The 22740-nt window shown below is 26.8% G+C and overlaps 2 protein-coding genes across 3 annotated transcripts in view; one reads left to right on the plus strand and one right to left on the minus strand.

The window, feature by feature from the left end:
* LOC107448431 (CD2 antigen cytoplasmic tail-binding protein 2 homolog holn1) overlaps window positions 1–4529 on the minus strand; it is a 9555-nt gene extending 5026 nt beyond the window's left edge. The window contains exons 1-4 of one of the 2 annotated variants that reach the window (XM_071178528.1): window positions 4411–4429; window positions 4109–4145; window positions 2720–2897; window positions 885–1051 (exon numbers count right to left, since the gene is read on the minus strand). In XM_071178528.1, coding sequence (XP_071034629.1) covers window positions 885–1051; window positions 2720–2897 — 345 coding nt within the window. In that variant the 5' untranslated portion in view covers window positions 4109–4145; window positions 4411–4429. Of the gene's footprint in view, window positions 1–884; window positions 1052–2719; window positions 2898–4108; window positions 4146–4410 lie in introns of both variants that reach the window. The other variant, XM_043050709.2, reaches the window with a different exon arrangement.
* Window positions 4530–13211: 8682 nt separating this feature from the next.
* LOC107448451 (band 4.1-like protein 4) overlaps window positions 13212–22740 on the plus strand; it is a gene marked incomplete in the record, with an annotated part of 159261 nt that continues 149732 nt past the window's right edge. The window contains 1 exon segment of the mRNA XM_043050719.2: window positions 13212–13654. Within this exon segment, the coding sequence (XP_042906653.1) occupies window positions 13568–13654 (87 nt within the window).

Genomic DNA, 22740 nt, shown 5'->3' on the forward strand with positions numbered 1-22740 from the left:
TGATTTAAACGATAAAAGAAATGATTTTAATGTAAATAAACTAATTACTTAGAATTTTAATGTTTCTAAAATATCTATTTAAATACGATGTTTAATCAAATGAATAGAAATAAAAAAACATAAAGTAATGGTTTTTTTCTCCAAAAAAATTGACAAACTCTTCAAAACTTGAAAGAAAAAAAACAATTGATACCCAACTAAAGTGATAAAATTCTATGTGAAATCATTGAGTTAATTGTATGTTATTATAAATAAGTTAATTAAAAACTTCTTGGTTAATTTATATAATTTTTACCACGTGCAAATCTATTTCGGGCAAATCCGTGGCTAAAAATATGCGCCAAACGGCAATTCATGCTTTTTTCTCTCTTTTTTTCTTCTTAAATAAATGTTATTTTTCTAAAATCATTAAAATTGTATAATTAAATGTCAACCTATTAATTATTAACTTATCCAGAATAATATCAACTCGCGCACATCCATTTTCGAGCCAATCCTTGGAAACTTACAAATCAAACGCGCTTCAGTACTGTATTATATATATATATATATAAAATATTTTAAGAAGGGGCGCCGATAGGGAGGATTGCCATAGGCGCCATTTTCTCTAGATACGCCTCTGCATAAGATTGAATTTTTTGTTACATAGTTATGAATACTTATTCAGATAATTTTTACACAATAAAAATCTTTTCTTTCTTTTAATCCACAGCACCTTTAACTTTTAACTAGAGTCGGATATAATTATTTTTTTACAGTACGATTCATGCTGATGTTCATCCCATTAGATTACTAATATAACAAATAACTTAATTAAATCAATAATCAGCATGACAATTTTAAAAATATACTTTATTTAATCATTAGTAAATAGAAATTATAACCTTTATCCAATCAATATCATCAAGCCACTGATCTTTTACGACATCTTCTTCTTTTTGGAAGATGTAAGTCCCATCTTTATCAAAATATCCTTCTTCTAATTCCTCTTTCATATTAAAAGGGGTGATTCGAATTTCACCATCAAAATCAATAGTTCTATCTTCTTGTCCTGATTTAAAATTAAAGTGAGAGGAGATGGTAAGTGAATTTACTAAGTTCTTAAAATTTCACTTGCTACAATTTAAGAAAAAGATGCAAATTATAAATATTAAAATTCTGTATTTAAAAGGCATAAATAAAATACAGTTTGGTTAACAGAGTTCCATAAACATTTTGCTATTGCGAAAAATAAATAAATAAATGGTAGGTCAAAATTTTGAATGAGATATCATAGATGAAGAACAAAATCATACACGGAGAAAAGAGATACCAATTTAATGTATCCTTTCATACATCAATGGACAATTCAGAATTTTTTGTCAGGATCCTTTTTTCAGAATTTTGTGAAAAACTACTAAAAATTTAAACCTATTCCAAGCAACTATCTATCTATTTATATATATTTCATAAATAAATATGCATGTATTTATTTATAAAGAAAAATACAAAATAATATAAAGAGATGCCTATAAAATTACAGAATTTTAATATATTAATAGCATCAATAAACTGTTAACCCATTGCAATAATACCATAGCTAATATGTTCATTTTTGGTTGTTAAAAAAATTACATATTTGTGTTTCTGTCAATAATTCATGCAAGGCATTTTTATTAGTTTGAAAATTAAAAATACAGTTAATAATTTTTATGAAGTATCTTTTCTTCAGGTCAGAAGTTTTGCTGAGGGTCATTACACAGATCTAATCTCTTTCTCCTTGCATAAACTCCTGTACACTCAAATTTTGAACATAGGTTATGTTTAATAGTATCCTAAAATGTTGCTTTAGAATCAAGGATCTATTGTAATGAAATAGGTGCCTCTGATGTTTATAAATCTTTTATATGCAAATATTATTGAATAAAAATAACATCATTATCACTTTAGCTCTCTGAGTGTTAGTCCCAGACTTTTGCCAATTTTCAGACTTCTGATTAGGGTATCCTAGCTCAAAAAACTAGTTGTTATCATATGGAGAAAATGTATGTAACATGGTAGTGCATGGTAACGTGGTACACTGTATGTCGACACTGCTATCAATAAAAAAATTGCACAAGTAAATTTTTCTCAGCTAACTAATTATCTTTTCTAAAGATTGTCTACCCTAACAGTTTGCAGCCAATTTTGTAAATTGCATTTTTAACACAATAAATGAATACAGTGTCTAACTGTATGTTTAATAAATATAGGTTTAAATTTATAATATTATGAACCAAGCATCTTTACCATACAGATACAAGATCCCTATAATGAAAACAGTGCAATTATAAAATATTAACACAAAATAGATATAACTAAACCTTCCCATCAGATTTTCAAAGAAACTATATATAAGTTTATAAACAACAATTCATATTAATCGAGAAAGTTACAAAAAATTTAAAAAGGACTCAACTTGCTTCATTTTTTCCCTTATAACCAAATAATCCTTACTAAGAAGTAACTAGAGTATCTATGGAAGAATATCCATAGTAACTAAAATGCAAATAGTAATTATAAATCGATAAAATTACTGTTTTCACACCAAATGAACACAAAATAAAATAAATACAGACTAAACTGAAACATTTTCAGATACACACAAAATTTATTTTTAGTAGCTATTGGTTCTTACTATTTTTTCAACCAAAAAAAAAATTATGACTCCAGTTTTTTTGGCTAATAAATAAAAAATTACCTTCTAATTCATTAGGATCTAGCACATTATACTTTTTTGCTTCCTCTTTTTCATCCTCCTCATCACTATCTAGAGAATGTTTTGATTTCTTGAAATTGTGATTATCCCGAGCCTGTCTGGATTGCTCTATTTCAGCTTCCAGCTCCTCTTGATTGAAAATTTGATTTTTAGAGCTCATCTTAAAAATAAATTTTAATACTTAAATAACTTTATACATCAATACTTCACAATAAAAACATAATAATAAATAAAAGAGTATAATTGATTACTTAACCAACCTAATTATTGAAATATTACCCAAAAATGAATTATATTTTATTATAAATAATTAGCTTAAATTTTTTACCTTCTGCAACCAATAAAAGAAAAAAACTTGCAGATAATAAAGAAATTTTTTCAATAATGCTTAAGAAATAACAAAGAGAACCTCTTAACCTGGAGACCTTTGAAAAATAATACTAATGAATTTGATCTCAAAAAATTAAAATCTTTCATGATTGGTAGTTTTCTCTTAAAAATCTTAATAACTATTAAAAATATCAGATTTCGAATGCAGTGACACAATATTTACAGACTTAACTTCTTTAAGCCAATTTCTAATTAACTGATATTCTGACTTCACACTTGAAACAGTTAACAACTGATTTAGTGACTCCTTTAATAAAATTTGATAGATATAAAACAAGAGAAAAAATTTCTAAAATAAATTAATATTTTGAAGTGCACATGAGTCAAAAAAGTAGGAAAATTTGCAGGGAATGAAATGGCATCTTAGCAATCTGGATTAATAATACTTGATACATACACATTATAAGTCCGAATTTTATGCACCTGTTTAAACTGTATTTTTTTAATAGTTTTTTTTATGAAATGATATTCTCCTGATATGTACAATAGATATCACAAATACATTACAATAGATAGCATGCATTCACGACTTTTAACATAGATTACAAAGTACAAAAAAATACTAAGATATTTCTGCATAGGTATCTATTCTTTAAAACTGCAATCCACACGGCATAAATAGGCAGATAGCAAAAATTTAAAAAATGCATATATTAAGAGATTTTCTAGGAGTTATCTTTAATTTGGTCCCCTTCTGTGATATTTTCTAGTATTTCGCATCACAGGCCACTACCCGGAAGTCAGCAAAACTTGGCGATTATTTTAGAACAGGTACAGATAAGGAAATCTTCTCAAAATTACATGAAATAAAAACTACATCTCAGTCCACAAAAATGTTGTATTATTCAGAATTGATACAACAGATTTTACTACTCTACACATTGAACAACGACTGGCCCTGAACTCTAAGATACTATATACTATTTCTACTATCCTGAAGCATAACTTCATCAGAAAGAAAGTCTGAAGTATGTAACTAACCTAATATTGCAAAGTACACCTTGATCACTAAAAACTGCTGGAATTTTTCAAAAGAATACAAAAGAAATATCTTTTAAAAAATGACTGTATAAGAATCAAACGATTCTAATACTAATCTTTAGTACTGAATCTATTAAACATAATATTAATAATTTAAATGCAACAACTGAAACATTTATTGATTAAACACAATTTTAAAACATATGTGGTGGAAAATAAACAGAATATTTCAATTTGAGTATTTGCATGATGGTTGAAAAATACGTAACCAATCAGAATACGAAGATAAAATATTTAACTACCGTTAATTATCTTCGTTTAAAGTTATTCAAATTCAAATACTCAGCAAGAGATCACAGCAGTGCGACTACATGAGTACCTTGTTTTGATGCCAGATCTAAAAATTTAATTGCAAAACATTTGAAACCGCCACTGTTGCTTAGCCGAGCGACTTTCAGCTCAATCGCTCAGTTGATGATTATTTCATTCAACCTTAAAGACCATTCACACTGCATACAAAAACATTGCGTATGCGAATTCAGCAATGCAAGCGGCTACATGATTGGCTATCTTTTCACACTAAAATATATTTCACCGAACAATCTCATCTCCGAATTTTCATGGTCCACTACAAAAAATAATCGCATGTTTTAAAAAATGATCGCTACTGAAAACCAATCAAGACCTCGAAATGAGTGTTTAGGATAATGGATATAGCTTGAAATTTGGTTTGACGCAAAATAATATTTTTCTTCTCAATATTGTGGTGATGAAGAGGAAAAGATTTTTTCAACGCCTTGGTAGTAATCTTTAAAAGAATTTAAAAAGAAAAAAGAAAGACAGAGAGAGGAAGAAAGAGAGAGGGAGGGAGAGAGAGAACGTCACTGATGTGTTTTAATTTGGTATCTCAATGAGATCTTGGGAAATGTTACATTTATATTGTAATATACACATTACATAAACAAACCAAAACCGCAATTTGAGAATTTTGCTTAATAAAGATATATTTTTCTTTTAGAGCAGAATTGAAAGCTCGTTTATCCAAAGATAACTTCATGTAAAATGTAATATTTTTAAAAATTATTAATATAATTGGGTATACTATAGCCTACGTCACAGATCGTGTTATTCCTACTAAATTTAACTAGTAAACAGCATTTTCTGCGAACCTGATTTCTAGCAACAAGTAAAAGCATCAAACGAAGTGACTTGTTATAAGTCTCTACTCGCCAGGTTGGAATTGTATTAGTCTAGTTCCTTTGGAAATAATTTATATTGTTGTTTTACCGAAGTTTATGAATTTAATAAGCATATTTAAAACTCAGTTTATTAATTAAACTAAAAGGTAAATGTTATTCCTAGTAAGTGGAAGTAGTTGTGCTTTTTTCATATTATACCCAATTAAGAAAATGCTTGAAACATTTTTGAATTTCAGGTCAAACACAATTGTAGGTTACGACATTTTAACATTTTTTTTTAATTATAAAATATTAAGTGATAAAATACAAAATTTGAATGAAATTTCTAAAATAGTTTAGAAATACTAAAATTTCCAAAAAAAAAAAGAAGTTTTTTTTAAATTTTATTTTTGATTCTCAGAATTATTCAATTGATTCCTCCTGAACTTCATTTTTTGTTAAAATTACAGAGTTTAAAAATTATTCAAATATTTGTATACATTGAAATTGAGAAATTCTTCAGCCATTAAGGAGTCAAGAAGGTTTTTCCGAACAAAATTTCAAATTTTTTGAGAAATATATATGATCCTCTATTTTTTATTCAGAGCAATTTGATACCATGTATAAGATAGTACTTAAAATCTTCCAAAATTATAACCAGCAAAAATGTTCAAACGCAGTCACGAAAAATAGAAAACTACTCATCATTTTTTATGTATCGTTTGAAATTGAAATATTTTGTGTAAAGCTATTTTTTCAAAGTTTTGAATAAGCTTCGCGCTCAAGATTTCTCTACGTCTGATTAAGATATTAAATTAAAATTTCGTAAGTGAATTTAATTGAAAAAATAAAGTTCCTTTGTGTATAAAATTTACTTTTTATTTTTCAGTATGATTTATTGCTTACTAAAAGTTGCCATATTTAATTGCTTATTAAAAGATGTTTTAAGTCATTATCATAATTTTTATAACTTTTACCGTGCGCACAAGACGTCAAAATATCTTGTTTTTCGTTTTGAAATTTTAACTCTTAAGATAATTTACTTACAAAAGATCATTGCATTACAATAATATATAATTATTTGTTACGAAAAAGAGTTTGCATTTAAATGATGTCTGCGCTTATATTAAACTCCAGCAAACATTGCTCGAATTGAAGAATGCTTAAGTTAAAGTTTAGATGGATATTGAAGAAAGTCGAAAAAAGTTGAACATCGATGCCTTCTCAATGAAATCAAAACCAACTTTATTCCTTATAATTAAATAATAGTTAAAAAAAAAAGAAAAAAAAACTATTTTTTTTTGTTAACGAGCATTACCATTGCGTTAAAAAAATTTTTAGCTTTTTTTTCTCCACAGTTCCAGATGTACAATAAAAGATGCTAAAATTGAAACTAATATCATGGGTATCAAACGTTTTACTCTTTCCAGCTAAATTACTGAGGCCATTTTCTTTTTATAATACTTTCACCAGCCGTCTTGATTCCCATATTTTATTTTGTCCCATATTTTATTTATTGGGAAGAGAGTGCTCTATTCCCCTGAGCCACAAAACTTTTCGCATATTTTGATGATAGTGAATTCGAATTCGTCAAAAATTGATATGTTATTCAGAGAAAGTTAGCTTTGTGTCTCAATTCCTATTTTGATTTCTTTCTTCTTCTCATTGGCACGACAGCCCAGGATGGGCCTTGGCCTTCTCAACAAGCCTATGCCAAGACATTCTTCCCTTAGCCAAGGTTCTCCAGTTAATTATCTTTAAAATTTGTAGGTCCTTTTCAAGGCAGTCTAAAAATCTTAGGTTTGGTCGTCCTCTTTTTCTTGTACCTGTTGGCCTGGCACAGAAAACTTTTTTGGCTGTCCTGCTATCCTCCATTCTTATAATGTGGCCTGCCCATTTAATCCTTTGAATTTTGATAAATTTAATGACATCAGGTTCTTTATATGCTTTGTAGAGTTCCGTATTTGATCTTCTAAACCAGGTACCGTTTTTACTTATTCCACCAAAAATGCTTCGCAGTATTTTTCTCTCAAAACTAGCTATCATATTTTCATCTCCACGGGTCATTGTCCAGGTCTCACATTCCTATTTTAATTAATCGCCAGAAAAATTATAAGACGAAAACGGACAAATCGGCGGATGTATAAATGTCAAAACCTATTTAATTGTCTGAAAAAACTGAGTGGAGTTGAAGCAGAATTTTCCGAAGCACTTTCAAGTTTTAAATGAGAACCAAACAATGATTGCCATTTAAAATGTGCAAGTGCTTCTGTTGTTGTTGCTTGTTTAATGTTTTGTACAACCGCTCACCTCAATGGTGATTCGACAAAATTAAATTGTATTTTTTTCATCCGCTTAAATGTTAAATTGTTACTCCTAATGCGTATGTTTTTTTTAAAAATATGTTTGGGAAGAATTGTAAACATATACCTTGAGGGAGGTCATTACAGAACACCCTCTGTCTGCATTGAGAATTTCCATAATGACAAATGCACACGGTTAGAGTAGGGAACACTCTGTATTATAAATGTGCATAACATGACTACAAGATAATAATATATATTTTGCATTAATAGTTAATTGAGTAGATATTTAACTTGACTACTTCGATTGCAGAATCTGTCATCCTAGAAACTAAATTTTGAAGCTAATCTAGAAAAAAATTATGCTTAGGTAAGTTTTTATTTTTCTATTTTATCATATTTACACATATTTCTTTTATATAAATCATTTTTATTCACTTATTGGAAATATATTTATTTGGATTAAGACTCTGTTATTCATGCTGCTAGGCATTATTCTTATTGATTTTTTAGGAAATACACTGTTTCTCGAAACACGCATTTTTAATAGTGATTTTATCTGATTAAATTATGAAGCCAGCTCCACACAGTTGCATGAGATATTTCCTATTAAAGGTGGAGATCAGAAAAATATACCAAAGGACCCAAGAAAAGCTCAAATTGCAGTCCATCAACCTGCCAGAAGATTGAAGAATTTATTTCTCTTATGTTTTGCGAGTTTGATTTCGACTTATTTTAAAGTCATTTAAATCTTACCCTTTTTTCATAAAAAATATCTTTTTAACTGATATTTCGAGAAACCTGTAATTTTTGAAGTTTTGAAATTTAAATTTATTTTGACCATTTGATGCATTACAGGAATTTTTTCTTTTGTCTTTTCCATTAAAATTACTTGACTGATAAACCATATGATTTCCATGACAATATTCTGAAGGCTTACCAAAAAGTTTGAGACACGTCTTATCCAAAAGCTACTAAAGATTCACCTTCATATAAGGGTGATTCTCAAGAAATATGACAATTTACAGTCTCTTGCTTCAAGATCTAATACTATACTACTAAAAGAACTTTTTCTTGAATTATTTTTAACAAATAGCATTGCTCTTAGCATTTTAAGATGACCTTGTACTAGCATTGACTGTTTTGTATATTTAAAAAATTTAATTGAATTTCAAAATGTCATTTTCCTGGAATGTCACAAACAATATTTCCAATAATAACTAGCTTCAAAACTTCCCATAAATTTTTCAATATCTGATTTTTTTATTTTATTTCAACCGTTGTTAGTAGCATTTCTAGAATATATGCAGAGGTTATTATTTACGAAAACTTTCCTGAAAATAATTTTTCCGATAGTAATTTGTTTGTCACATGAAAATGAGTCATTTTCCTGGCTACTTTTATTTAGTGATTTATAACCAAAATAAACAGCGCCAGCAATAAATATCGTATGTTAATAGATTGATTAGAATACCTTCCTATCTGAACATGTCTTATTGCATGAATAAAGAACCAACTTTCTGGTTTAAAACTTACTTCAAAAAATTTTTCATAGTGAGTAGGTTTTTATGTTGTCTTTGTCATTTTCCTGTCTTTTTTAAATCATTAATAAGATAAATTACATAGATTTACCTGAGTTATTTCAAGAAATCCTGTTGTTTTCTGCGGAATGTAAACGCCTTAGGCCGAAATGTTAAATTAAAGTAAAGTTAAATGCTATAAAATTGTCATTATCCTGGCTTATGAATGCCAGGACATTGACACAGTTATTAGAAAATGTTTTAAACAGTATAATGTAAAGAGAGAAAGCAAATATTAACCTAATACCAAGTTTATGTAAGATTGTAGTATGCTTGAATGTAATCAAAGTTATTTTTTTTAATTTAATGATTGATTATTATACACAATTTTATACTGTACTCAACAGCAAAAAAAAATTGATACATTCTACAGTGGATAAAAGAATTAATTTAATTCATGGTCCATCTAACGCAAAGGCTTAAGTTGAGTTACTTACTATTAGGTTAAAATGACTGTTTTTTTAACTCCTAAGCTAATATGTCATTTTCCTGGCATACAAAATTTGGTGAATTTCTATTTTATTATTTTTTCTTGAGCAAATGTCAATAAACTACATTGCTGTCTGTAAGATATTAATAAATGTAACTAAATAAATATACGAAAAAATTTTAGATTATTTTGAAGACTTTAAAGTTGAAGAAATTTTTTGTTTCGAATTGTCATGTATCCAAAGAATCACCCATAAATGTGTCTTGGTGTCTTGACCTGTTGATAAGCATGGTAAAAATAGAAGGGTTGTTATGTAAATTAAATCCCAAAATCATACATCTTTTTGGGAGAGCAATTTTTTAAGTATTTTTTAAAATGTTTTTTTGATGATCAAATATTTTAATCGCTGTATGTAAAAAATGCTTCAACCCGTTAACTTGTTTTGAAAAGGTTAAAAACGAAATTATTTCGAGCTTTTCTTGCCAGTGAGAAAATCTGAAAATAATTATGTTTTTGGCCCTAAAAGCATAATTGTTTCAGAATTTTCACATCTATAGGAAAATGACAAAAATAGCTTTCTTCTTATGAACTTAAATCTTTTTTTCTTCAAAAAGTAGTTTCAGTAAGTAGTTCTGTATACAGCAAATCGATTGATAATTCGATTGATCGATTCGAATCGATTGATTCGATTGATTGGCAAATCGATTGATAACGATTGAGCAGAAATTCGACATTCTAAAAATTGCATATAAACTACATTAAATCATTTCGAGGTAGTCAAATAATTAAAGAATTTTTTCCCCCTTTATCCTTTTCTTTTGCATAAATACAATTCTAAATTATTTTAGTACAGAGAGAATATGCATAAAGCCACATAGTTGAATTAGCACTAATTCGGTTATGCGTTTTTGTATTTGTAAACTGTAATAATAAGTTTAATATGAATCAGCTATTTAATTATAATTTAGGCATCTTTGCTTAAAACTTAAAAAAAAACTGCTTTTAATAATATTTAATAATCTGAAATGTAATTATTTTGTCTTAAAAGAAAATCTTAATCTTTTAATAAATAGCAAAAATATATTTTTTATTTTTATTTATTTAACTATTTTTTTAACACATAAGGAAATTCCCCCAAAGTATCAGTATTTCATAGTAAGATTTGGACAAGTTTTATTGACTTTCATCACGAACTTCGATTAATTTTAATGTATCTCGAAATGGTTGTTTTATGCGTCTTAGACAATAAATAATTATAGATAATTTTATAATCAATTAAGTTGAATGTTAAGCTAGATTCTAATAAATTTTTCTCACAGTAAAATATTAATGCCAGTTTTAACACTAATTTATTGCAAAATATTTGCGAAAATGTAATAGTAATTTTTTTATTTTTATACCTCAGTTCTCGATCATTAAAAATAATGCTTTAGCTTTTTTTATTTTATTAATTATTCGAAGATACGGAAGAAAAAGGTGATGAATTTATTTGAATGTTGCAATGTGTCATTTTGAAATTATAAAATTTCGAAACTATAACCGACATATTGGCCCCTGTATGCAGTTGCTAACAAAAACGTCTGGTTGCCATGGACGAACTTCTTGATTAGATTCCGCTGAAAAGAAAAATATAATTATTAGAAGGGGGAAAGATAAATTAATTAAAAAAAAAATTAAAGAAAGAAAAGGAAAACAATAAATTTAGTTGAATGTTGCAATGTGTCATTTTGAAATTACAAAATTTCAAAAGTGCATCCGACATATTGGTGTCTCCCTTATGTTGGCAAATGCAAAGGTGTCTGATTTTTTTGACCTAACTTCTGGATTAGATGATCCTGAAAGGAGAAGTATAATTGCTAGTGGAAGGGGGGCAAATTTATTAAAAAAAAAAAAACAAAAAAACAAAAACACACACACACATTTGAAATATATGCATTAACTAAAATCTGAAACTTTTAAGCATTAAAAATTTTAAATTCAAATTTAAGTAAATGTGAATTATTCTACGATGAATGGAAAATTTATTATTTGCAGTTAAAAATATTTTTTAGTTATCCTACATATAAAGTATGATTTAAGTTTAAAGAATTAAAATTTCATAACTGAAATTGGTTTAAAAATTATATTTTATTCTTAATTAAATAGTTTGCTGGAAGCAAATTATTAGTTGAAAAATTTAATTTCATAATAAAAAGATAATAAATATTTATTTAAAGTTTCAGCGTTCCTCTTCGTCGTTGAATAGCTGCGCCTTCCAGTTGGATTGGAGTCCTAAGACCAGCGGTTCCCAATTTTTTTTGGCTACGAATCCCTAATTGATCAACCGAATTAATAATTAAAATTAATCAGTAATTCTAAATCTAACCAAGGAAACAATACTAATCATTTTGAAAAATAAAATATTAATTTTGTCATTGTATTATCAATAATAATCTTAAAATAGATTTCATAATATAAAAAGTTGCTGAATTCACAGGTCTGAATCTGTTCTTAGTATTTGCATAAGCTGAAAATGAAAAAAAGAGAAATAAATAAACAAATAAGCTGAATTATGGTTTTCGTTGTAATGAAAATGAACTATGATTGTTGAATGAACTGTCATAAATGTTGAGAATGGTTATCTAAGAAATAAATTTTTTTTATTGCTGAATTTTGTTATTCTTTTTTAATTGAAAAGTTTTACGGGAAATATTAAAGGAAAATCTTTTATAAATGCTAGTCTTTTTCCCAATTTATTCAATACAATGGTATCTAGTCTAATTCTTAATTTGATTTTAGTGTGTATGCATAACAGAAAATGAATGAGCTAAAATATGGCGTCCGTTTCAGTAAAAACAAAAAACGGACTAAAATAAATGCTAAGAATGATTATCAGAGAAACATACTTCTTTTTTGTTGCATTTAGTTATTTTTATTCAATGCGAAATATTAATGCAATTTTTCATAGACGCACCATAATTCATTTATTTATTATATTGTAAGTAGGAAGTAAACATTGGTCTGATTTTTCTTTCTTGAGAAACATTTTAATTTAATATAATTTCATAAAAATAACAGAAATATTAAATAAATAATAAATTATTAATTTGAAACAAATTTAATAACAGATTTCATAAATCATAACTGATTCTTTTTAAGAAGAAGTTCTTTATTATTATATTATACTTATTACTATTATATTATATTATTATATTATATACATATAATATATATATATATTATATATATACAATATTATATTACATATATATTATTGTATTATATTTATAATTCTTAAAGTCCAATAACTTGTTCTGAAGAAAAATTTGAAAATGCCGCTGCATCTTTTAATCGTTTATATTTTAGGTTCACCCCTCCCTGAGAATCTCCTTTTAATTTTTTCTCTAATTCATTTCAAGTTTTGTTTACTAAAAATCATAAATTAAGCAATCCTAGAATTGAAATAACAATAAAAATTTTTGAATTTAATCCTTTACATATTTATTTGAGATCGGAGTAACCAATGATTTCCAATTCAATCAAATATAATGATCATAGAAGTATCTACTTTTTATGATAGATGGCAGCACAAAGAAATTTTTAGAATGGCAGACAAAGAACACCGGTAAAAGTGAAATGAACTAAGGCAATGGTGGGAAGGTGTGTGTAAACGAGAGGTTGGCAGACGGCAAGGTGCTGAAACGAAAACATTTCGCGTTGAATTTGACAAGGTGTGCAAGTAAGCGGCAGCATGCTCCGTGGAAATTAAAGAGCGCCGCATTTGAAAGAGGATTTATGTTTACATTTTATTCTTTGCTGATCACTTCGGAATTAAAAGATTCCGTTCCACTGTTGTGAAGAATAAATGTGGATTATTTCAAATTGAAACATACAAGATGATTGCATTCTGTTTTTAAGTATTTTATTTTAAAATTTTAGAGTTTTAAAAAATTGTTTTTGTCGTTAAAACTCTCCTTAAAATATTAAATATGTTTTGGTGTTTTGGAAAAAAAACTCATTCATATCACTGCAAGATAGTTCTTCTAGATGAAACGGAGTTTATACAAGATATTCAGGTAGGAATTCTTATTTTTTTAAAAATATTATTAACTTTTATAAACTATTTTTCCTTTAATAATTATTGCTATTTGATTTACAGAATAAATTATTTACCTCGCATTAATTGATGAATTTATGTTTTGCTCTAGAAAAAATGCGATTTCCACTTTGAAATTTTGCACAATTTATAAAAATTGCGAGCAAAATTGTTATTACTCAAAATTTTTTTTAAACATACTTTATTTTATTGAAAAATAATGTTCTAAATCGATATTTTGAGCAAACGAATTTATATATAGTCATTTTTGTGGTCGAATTCAATTTTAAATTTTTGTTATCTTGTGGAATAATGCATTTTTAGGCACATTTTGCGTAACAATTAACAAGTTTTTTTGCGGTTTATTAAAAGACAATATAGTAAAATGATATTTTGAGCAAATGAATTTATACCTTGTTTCTTTTTAGTTCGTTTTCTATTTTAAATTTCCGTCGTTTCGTAAAATAATATATTTCAAAAGATTTTTGCGGAAGATTAACAAATTTGTTGTCGTCAGTACAGTAAGAACAATACTTTGTATAGGGATAAGAATATTTGGCTTACAAGTACTTTTCTTTAATTACTAATTTACTTTATTCTTTAATTACTAATTTACTTTATTCTTTAATTACTAATTTCTTTAATTACTGATTTAATGATCATAATTTCAAAATATCATTTAAGTAATTTGTTTTAAAATTGCGATAGATAAATCGGTATTTAATTAAATTAAACTGGATATTTATAATTTATGAAACTTAAATTAATAAATATTTTAATTCAATATCAATATTTTTAAATTTTGTTTGTTTCTAAAAACTAAATTCGTTTGTACAATTTAATAAAAATAGAGTGGTAAAATAAGTAGGGTATTACAAAATTATGAATATTTTCTACTAATTACAAGATGTATAATACATTCGTAAGAAATTTTTTATTCATCCATAAATTCGAGATACGAACCTCCGACCTTTTGTCTCGCAGCCCTAGACATTGTCAGGATCGCATTTTCAGCGACCTCTAATGTGTCTAATAAGTAATACAATTATTATAACAATTATAATTATCATTACAATTATTAACTACAATTAGAATTTGTTGAATTTTAACAAAAAAAAAATAAAACCGAAAATGTTTATACAAGTTAAAAACCACTACACAAAAAAACTATGATGTAATTTTTTTAAAGAATGATTAACTTAAAAGAATTAAGTGTTATTGATTTTTTTAAAATTTATTTACACATTACAAAATTCTTGTAGCTAAAACAATTTATTTTCTTTGATTTAAAAAAAATAGCTTGATGGGGGGTGTATACTGTTTAAAAATTCTATTCCAAATAACTTTAAGAATTAGAATATTTTGTAAAAAATCTCCATTCATGTTACTACTTTGCTTATACACTTGAACTTCGATTATCCAAGCTGTTTCCCAAAGTCGACACGGATTTTTCAATTATATTTTGTCAAAATTCAAACCCCCAAGAATCTTTTTTCACCCCTACATTCATCTTCTTTTTTCTTCTGTGATCTTTTTTTTTTTTTTCGTCAGAAGGGAAATTCATTTTAATTTTGAAATAAAATATCTTTATACCAACTATTATTATTATTATTTAATATCGTTATGCCATTTATTAAATGGTTATTAAAAAATCAAATTTAAATACTATGTCACAGTATCATTAAACAGTGAGATTACCTCTACAATCAAAGTTCTGTTATACTTTTTTTTTTTTAAATTAAATTTACTCACACACTCGACTTATCTTTTCCCATAAAACGTTAATATTTTATTTACATCCTTATTTAATTTATTTTTTATAGATGAAACTGGTTTCCAATATTCAATTTTTTTACGTGGAAAAAATACTAACATAAAATATTTTCAACAATGATGATTACGTGTGTGACGATGATGTAAAAGAGATTATTTCCCTGTCTTACTAAACTTCAAATTCTTTTGGGGAAATCGAGCATCTCCTTAATTCAATTACGAAATGGCAAGATTCTCCCAGAAGTATGCAAGGGGTTGAGGAGTTATTAACCTCTCTTCTTTCTAAAATATTTAGTAATTTTCTCTTTTCACATGAAAATGAAGGGAAATTTTAAATGCGGGGTCGAATAGCGCAATTTACTCCCTCTTCATCTCATACAGTTCTTTAATAACTCCAAAAGGAAATGGAGGAAGAAAAAAAAATCGCCAAGTTTATAATTGGCGTCATACATTTCGTGACTCCCAACAAAGTTTAGTTCACCAACGGAGAGTTGCTTTAATTATAAGCATTGCTTTAATTAACTTAAGCAGACTTGTCCACTCGTTATATTTGAGTAATTTATGAAAGCATGCATAATGCACTTGAATTTGGTATGCAGCTATTTTGGAACCATCAAGATAGTTGCCTAAATTGTATAATTTCTGGAAGCAGAAAGTTAGATAATATTGTCATTCAGACTTGTATCTTGTTATTTATAATTGCACTTTTAAAGCTGTTATTAATTTCTAGCAACTAAACAGTTTTTTTAAACTTCAAGGTTTACATTATTACTATACTTATAATGTATTTTGCACTATGTGTACGTACACATTTCGGCAAAAAAATTTAACTAAAAATATTCGATTTTTGTTATTTAGAGGCCTTAACCCTACCGAACTCAACTGTCGAAGGGATGGAGACGGGGAGGGTAAATTCTAAATATGCTTTTAATCCTCTTTATTTTTATTTTTGAGGAATAAAGTGATGATGGAAATTTATTCTATTTGGCAGTATCTTTCGATGCACTCAATCACAATTTGAGATACAAAGCGTACGGTATTCTAGATTCTCTATTAATTTTTTTTGAGAAAATTATGTCAATACAATTTTGCTATCAATAGTTTTTGATATGTCGTTAAATAGTATAAAATTGCCTGTTTTTATATTTTTGATAAGTATTTTTGTTTTTATGTAATTAATGTTAAAAGAATTTTTCTGCCTCATCCGAATCGGCTCTCGTCTGTTTAAACTGTAGTAAAATTAAATTTAAAACAATTCTAAAAACTGTTAGAAACGTGTAGATTTAAATTACTTACTAAAAACCGCAAATCGCATCATTTTATTGCTTTAAAACTTTGAGGAAAAATTCATAGAAGTTCTAAAAATTATCATTCGTCTTTTTTTCATAATTCAATAAAGCGAGTCCTTTTTTGGAAAGATATTTTACTGTGTAATTATACCATATCAAAAGTTTGTTAAGTACAAAAAAATATCAAGAGATCACAAATTAAAAATTTAACCTAAAATCCAAGATAGCAAGGTTAGAGACCTCTTAAGAAATATTTATATAATTTTTTTAAAATTCTTAATTGTCTTTTAACGTTATATGATAAAAAACGAGTATTAATCTAGAGTAATCGCAAAGCATTGTTACAAAATATGATAGCAAAGTATTATGCGCAATTAACAAAATATTATTTTCAATGTGTATGTAGTGTATAAAAATTAAATGCTTATGATTGGAAAAAGGAAAAAATTCTCCTTTGCGTTAATTGCGCTCATCACAAATTGCTTCTGCTCTATTCATTTTTTGTGCATCGAATATTTCTTTGTGTACATCGTGTTAATTTTCAAAGTAATTTTAATTAAAAGTCAATTCTCTCTTTCTCATTTAAAAAAAAAGTTCTTAGTTTTTATATTAAATGCGATGGCTGAACAATATGTTAATGATCGTTTATTTGCATTATCTGCACTAACTCGTGCATTTTCATGATTAGAAGGATTTCTGACATAAATAAATGCACAGAACTAATATTTAGAAAATATTTAATATGCATTGAATTAATTGTGAAAAAGGAGATTTTTATTTATTAATAAGTTCATGATAAACGTCTTCATGTATCACCAGTTTCTTTTTGTTTTACGTTTGAAAACTATTTGAACTTTTCGATATTACGAACGGAAATCGTATATTTTATCATAATTATTTGTTTAATTTATTTTATTTTATTTTAAATGTATGTCTAAATCTTTGTACGGTATCGTTTCTGTTTGATAAAAAAGTAAAGACAGAAACCAGGAAGTTCATTAAAAAGTGTGTTTTTCAGCCTTTAAAGATTATTTATTTATTTACCTATTTTTGGAACGGCTATCGTCACCGGCACCCCTGTTTTTAGAATAAGAACGAAAGCATGGAGTAATAAAAGTCTTTCATCACCCTCCCTCTGTTCGACAGCCTCCGATGCAATGCATTTATAAAATACATACACCTCGATATTACTACAGCTCCTTAATTTTAATAAATATATATAACTATGATTTAACAACTGCTATGTATTTAAAATGTTTTAATTGTCGAGTTTGTAAGGTAAAATTGTAAATTAGAGGTAAATTTAAGAAAAAGGTAAATTTTAAAAACCGGTTTGTTTATATCGGTTTTTGCAATTTACCTTTGAACCGGAAAAAGCAATTGATTATTTTAGCCGCATTAAAAGAGATTCTACAACAAGTAAAAACGGTTCTAACCCTCAGTGAAAGGTTCTTACAGCAATTTTCTAATATAAATTTTTATTTCATTTTAATTTTCACTTTAGTCCTAATTTACTTTTATTTCAATTTAAAACAAAATTGTAATTCTGAATAAGACAGGTTTGTCGAAAAAAAGTAAAAGAATTAATTTTTATTCCCTTTTTTTCAATTAAAATTTTTTATAGTATTTCAAATTAATGTATGCGGTATAGGAAATACCATAATTCAATCGCGTAAAAGAAATTAAGAACTCATAAATTATCATTCCTCTACTGTTTTACACTCAAAGTTTTGTTGTTTAAAATGTTAATTATAAAATACTTTTAATAATATTTGTTTAATTTCCATAAACTAATTAATATTAATGATTTTCACTCAACAATATATTTCGAATTTTGATACAAAATATGTAAAATACAAGGTGGCTGCCAATGAGAATATCATACATGGACTTTTTAAAGATAGTTTTGAATGAAAATTGACATTTAACCTTTTCAGATACAAGGTAATTTGAAGAAAATTCGATAAGTATTTCTGAGATACTTTAATTAATTAGTAATTTTTAATTAATTACTAATTTTCACTAGCTTTTATACTTAATAAAATTTTTTTCATTTCAACAGTACATAAAAATATTTTATTCTATATCTGTTTTTAGCTAATTTAAAACTTCTCTCTTACTCTTAACGCATTTTAATAAATAAATATTGAAAAAAATAAATGAAATTTTGCCTATTCTAAAAGGATCGCGGAAAGAATGGATAAAAATTTTTTTTTTTTATATTTGTCTGATTTCAATCACAGTTTTTACTTCAGTATAATTCAATCACGAATCCACACAGAAGAATTTAAATTTTAAAAACAATAATTTTCTATTGTCTTATATCCAACAACAAACGATAATTAACATGCAATTCTAAAGTAGTTAATCTGTTTATACAACAGCAATACTTGATGTTGTCTTGTTTAATAATAAATAATATCACATGATTTTATACGAACGATACGAATACTTCTACCAAAAATCAATCCGCCCATTTCTTTCATCTTCTCTTATTCAGATACCATATTAAACCTTATTAATTCAGGCTCCTCTTCTTCCTTTTTTTCACAACCACCACATCCTTTAGAAATACTTGATTAATAAAATAGTTCCTCGGTTTTTCTCTCTCCTAGAACAAAAATATAAATTTTTTTTTATGTATCAGTATTTTCTAACCTCAGGCTAGAGAGTGGGAATTCTACGGCTGACTTACTAATTAGCAGGCAAGGACTGCCTATTATTGTAGTTCTTCAAATGTCTAGATGTTTTCGTTTTTTATTCTTTCTTTTCTTCTTTTAATGCTTATTTTATTTTTTTCTATGACTTGAATTTTTTGATAGTCGTCCTGAGTCTGTTGCCCTTGTAAGTCAGGGGTTAATGTCATTGCACTCCTGCTTATTTATTTTTTTTTTTTTTTAAAATTTGTGTGTTTANGTAAGCCCCCCCCCCCCCCCATTTGAATTTAGAGGGATGATTTAATGGCATGTTTAATGGCCGCCAAGACTTAGCTGTTTAGGAAGTATTTTATGGGGACCATTACAATGGCACTGTTGTTTTTCTCTTTAAATGTTACATTGGGGAAATACTTTTTTCGAAATACATTTAGTGAATAAATTCTTTCTGTGATATTTTCATAATATGTTATCTAAACAGTTTTATATGTACATAAAAAATCAAATCTATGTATATAGCAATATAGCTATCAAATTTTAAAGTTACTTTTGAAAGGTAAAAGAATTTTCTCAACTTAAAAAAAATATTTTAAAAACGCGCATTCAAAAAAGAAAGAAAAGAAATCAATTTATTTTGCCACGCATTTATTTAATTTTATTTCGTTTAGCTTAGATGTTTTGAGCAGTTAAATTTTGCACAGCAACTTTCCCTAAGTGTGAGTAAATTATTCTTCACTTAAAGAAAAAAACAATTCCTTTCGGAAAAGAAATTTCAGACAAAATGTTTTAAAAACACTCATTCTCTTTAAAAAAAAATTAAAAAAAAGAGGAAAAAAAATTACTCTTTTGTTCATTTTTATGTTTATATTTTATTTAGAATAGATAGCTGTGTATGAGTAAATTTTCCTCTATTTAGGGAATTGCACTCATTAAGTAAAGTATCGATTATATAAAAACAAGGAAATATATTGGTTAACCACACTTTTTTCAACGGGGATTTTCGCATTAAATTATTCCTCAGTATTGTTTTCAAGTGGGTATTTTGCAAATTTTATAACTATTCACTTGATAATTGCACAATATACAGAAATATTTATTACCTACATGAAAATCATTGTGTTTTTCAGCCAAAACCCTCTTAAAAAAACGTTCTTCTGAATGTTGAACAGTATGAAAATGTGGCTTATCATATAATTTCTCGAGTTATTCATTTGTACTGATCTTAAATGAAACTTTACAGCGAATTGTCATTTCAGACTGACATAATTTTTTCTAAACTTCTCTACCTAGTATTCTATAGCTCAATGCATAGATATTGTACAAGGTGAAACAGAATTATCCGATCAATTTTAGCACTCAATAACATTTATAAAAATAAAAAAAGTTATGCTGCTGTTATAACGCATACAACGTAACACGAAAGTTTCTGTTATGTTGTATGCGTTATAAGAACACCAATGAAGCTTTTTTTTTCTTTTTATTTAATCTGTTGATTCCTAATATTTTTCCGTATTTTCCTTGTTTTTTATTTATTTACTTTGCTTCACTTCGAGAAATTGTTTTGTTTCATGCATTATTGTTGGTTCCTTTCCGAAAAATAAAAGTACTTTTCTTTCACGTCTATAACTTAGTTATTTTATTTCATTTTGGAGTTATAAATGTGGGTGAAATTTGGTCATATTATTAATATAACCCTACATGGATATCGAATCCTTGACAAGAATTAGGTAAAAAAAGTATACACATTAGAAGTTACAAATTTTAGTGAATTTTAGTGAAGAAGAAAGAAAAACTCTATCGAAATCTGATGAATTGCTACTGAGGAAGGCGAGACAAAGCATCACATACTGTTTTGAGTCCCGGAAGAAACAGGATAGTTCTCATCTCATTTCTTTAGACCAGTGTTTCACAAACTTATGACTTTTGTGTACCCTTTCTATACTTTTCGTAACGCTGTGCACCACTAATAAAAAAATGAATGTATTTTTTACTATAAGAAAATTACACAAAAGTTAAAAATCACAACTGGCTGTTGACACCACTAATTATTAACTATTAACTTCGCAAAAAATAGCCAATAGAGAAAAATACGTAATCGTTAATTTTCATGACTATCTTAGTTTTTAAATAAAATTTTTGAAATTTTCGTTTGTTGCAAGATATTTCGCATAAAAACGTTCCCCGCTAAACTGTTGCCGTACTCCTGTGGGTACGCGTGCCACACTTTGGGAAACACTGCCTTAGAAGACAATCGGTTCTCTCTTTATCTGCATTATCTCTAGCTAGGACAGGATTATAGAAACATCAAAACCACTTTAATTGCCCGATGAAACTTGAAGATTGTAATGTTAACAATAAATATACTTTACATCTCGCTAACTTTTTCCCCCCACGCTGAAAATATTAGTTTTTTTTTTTACTTCATTTTTGTTCTAAAAATATATATTGTGACTATGATTTTGTTCGCAAGTAACAAGTAGTATGCATTTTTAAGGTCAAATTATTGTTAAATACAATTAGTATTTAAGAAATTCTTTGCTACAGTATAAACATTGGTTCCTCAAAAATCTGGTTTCTTTATTTAATTTAGTAATGTACAAGTTCAGTTATATCTTTGTTAGAATTAGACAAATAACTTCCTTTGTTTTTATGAACAACTTTATAAATGTTTAAGTAAGGCCGACTGGCCATCATCATCATCTGTTTTCCTTTCGGAATTCTCTTGAGTTCAAGGAAATCATTCATAAATTTATCGCGGTTGTTAAGTCATTATTGTTATTTTGATTGCTTTTGTAGAATGCCGCTGACAAAGAAACTTATGCCATTAAAGGCTAATTTTATAAGAGTATTAAACAGGAAGTTAAAGCTACTATTAAGTACGCATTTACTAGTATTATATTGAAGCACTACTTGTTTTTTTTTCTTTCTTCGTCGCAATTTTTCATTCAGAATAAATAATAAAAAATAATTATTCAGTGTCGTATTAGCTTTCAAAATACATAAAAAATTTGTTGCTCTATTCGAAGAGACAATAACTTATTTGTAGTTAACATAACTAATTTCTCAAAAAAAATTCTTTCGATGTTTTAAAATCTAAAATTTTATTATTATTTTTTAAATTATTATTAAATTATTATTATTATTAATTATTATTATTATTAATTATTATTATTATTAATTATTAAATTATTGAATTATTATTTAAAAATTTTTTTTTTAGAATTATCGTTAAAAGAAAAGAAGGATTATTATATTTTAGAATTATCTTTTTAAATTGTCGTTAAATTATTCAAATGGAAGTTCCGGATATATGTTATTACAGCTGAAGTAAGAAAATAGATTTTGAAAGT

Source organism: Parasteatoda tepidariorum, chromosome 3 (genome assembly GCF_043381705.1).
Source record: "Parasteatoda tepidariorum isolate YZ-2023 chromosome 3, CAS_Ptep_4.0, whole genome shotgun sequence".
Taxonomy (NCBI): domain Eukaryota; kingdom Metazoa; phylum Arthropoda; class Arachnida; order Araneae; family Theridiidae; genus Parasteatoda; species Parasteatoda tepidariorum.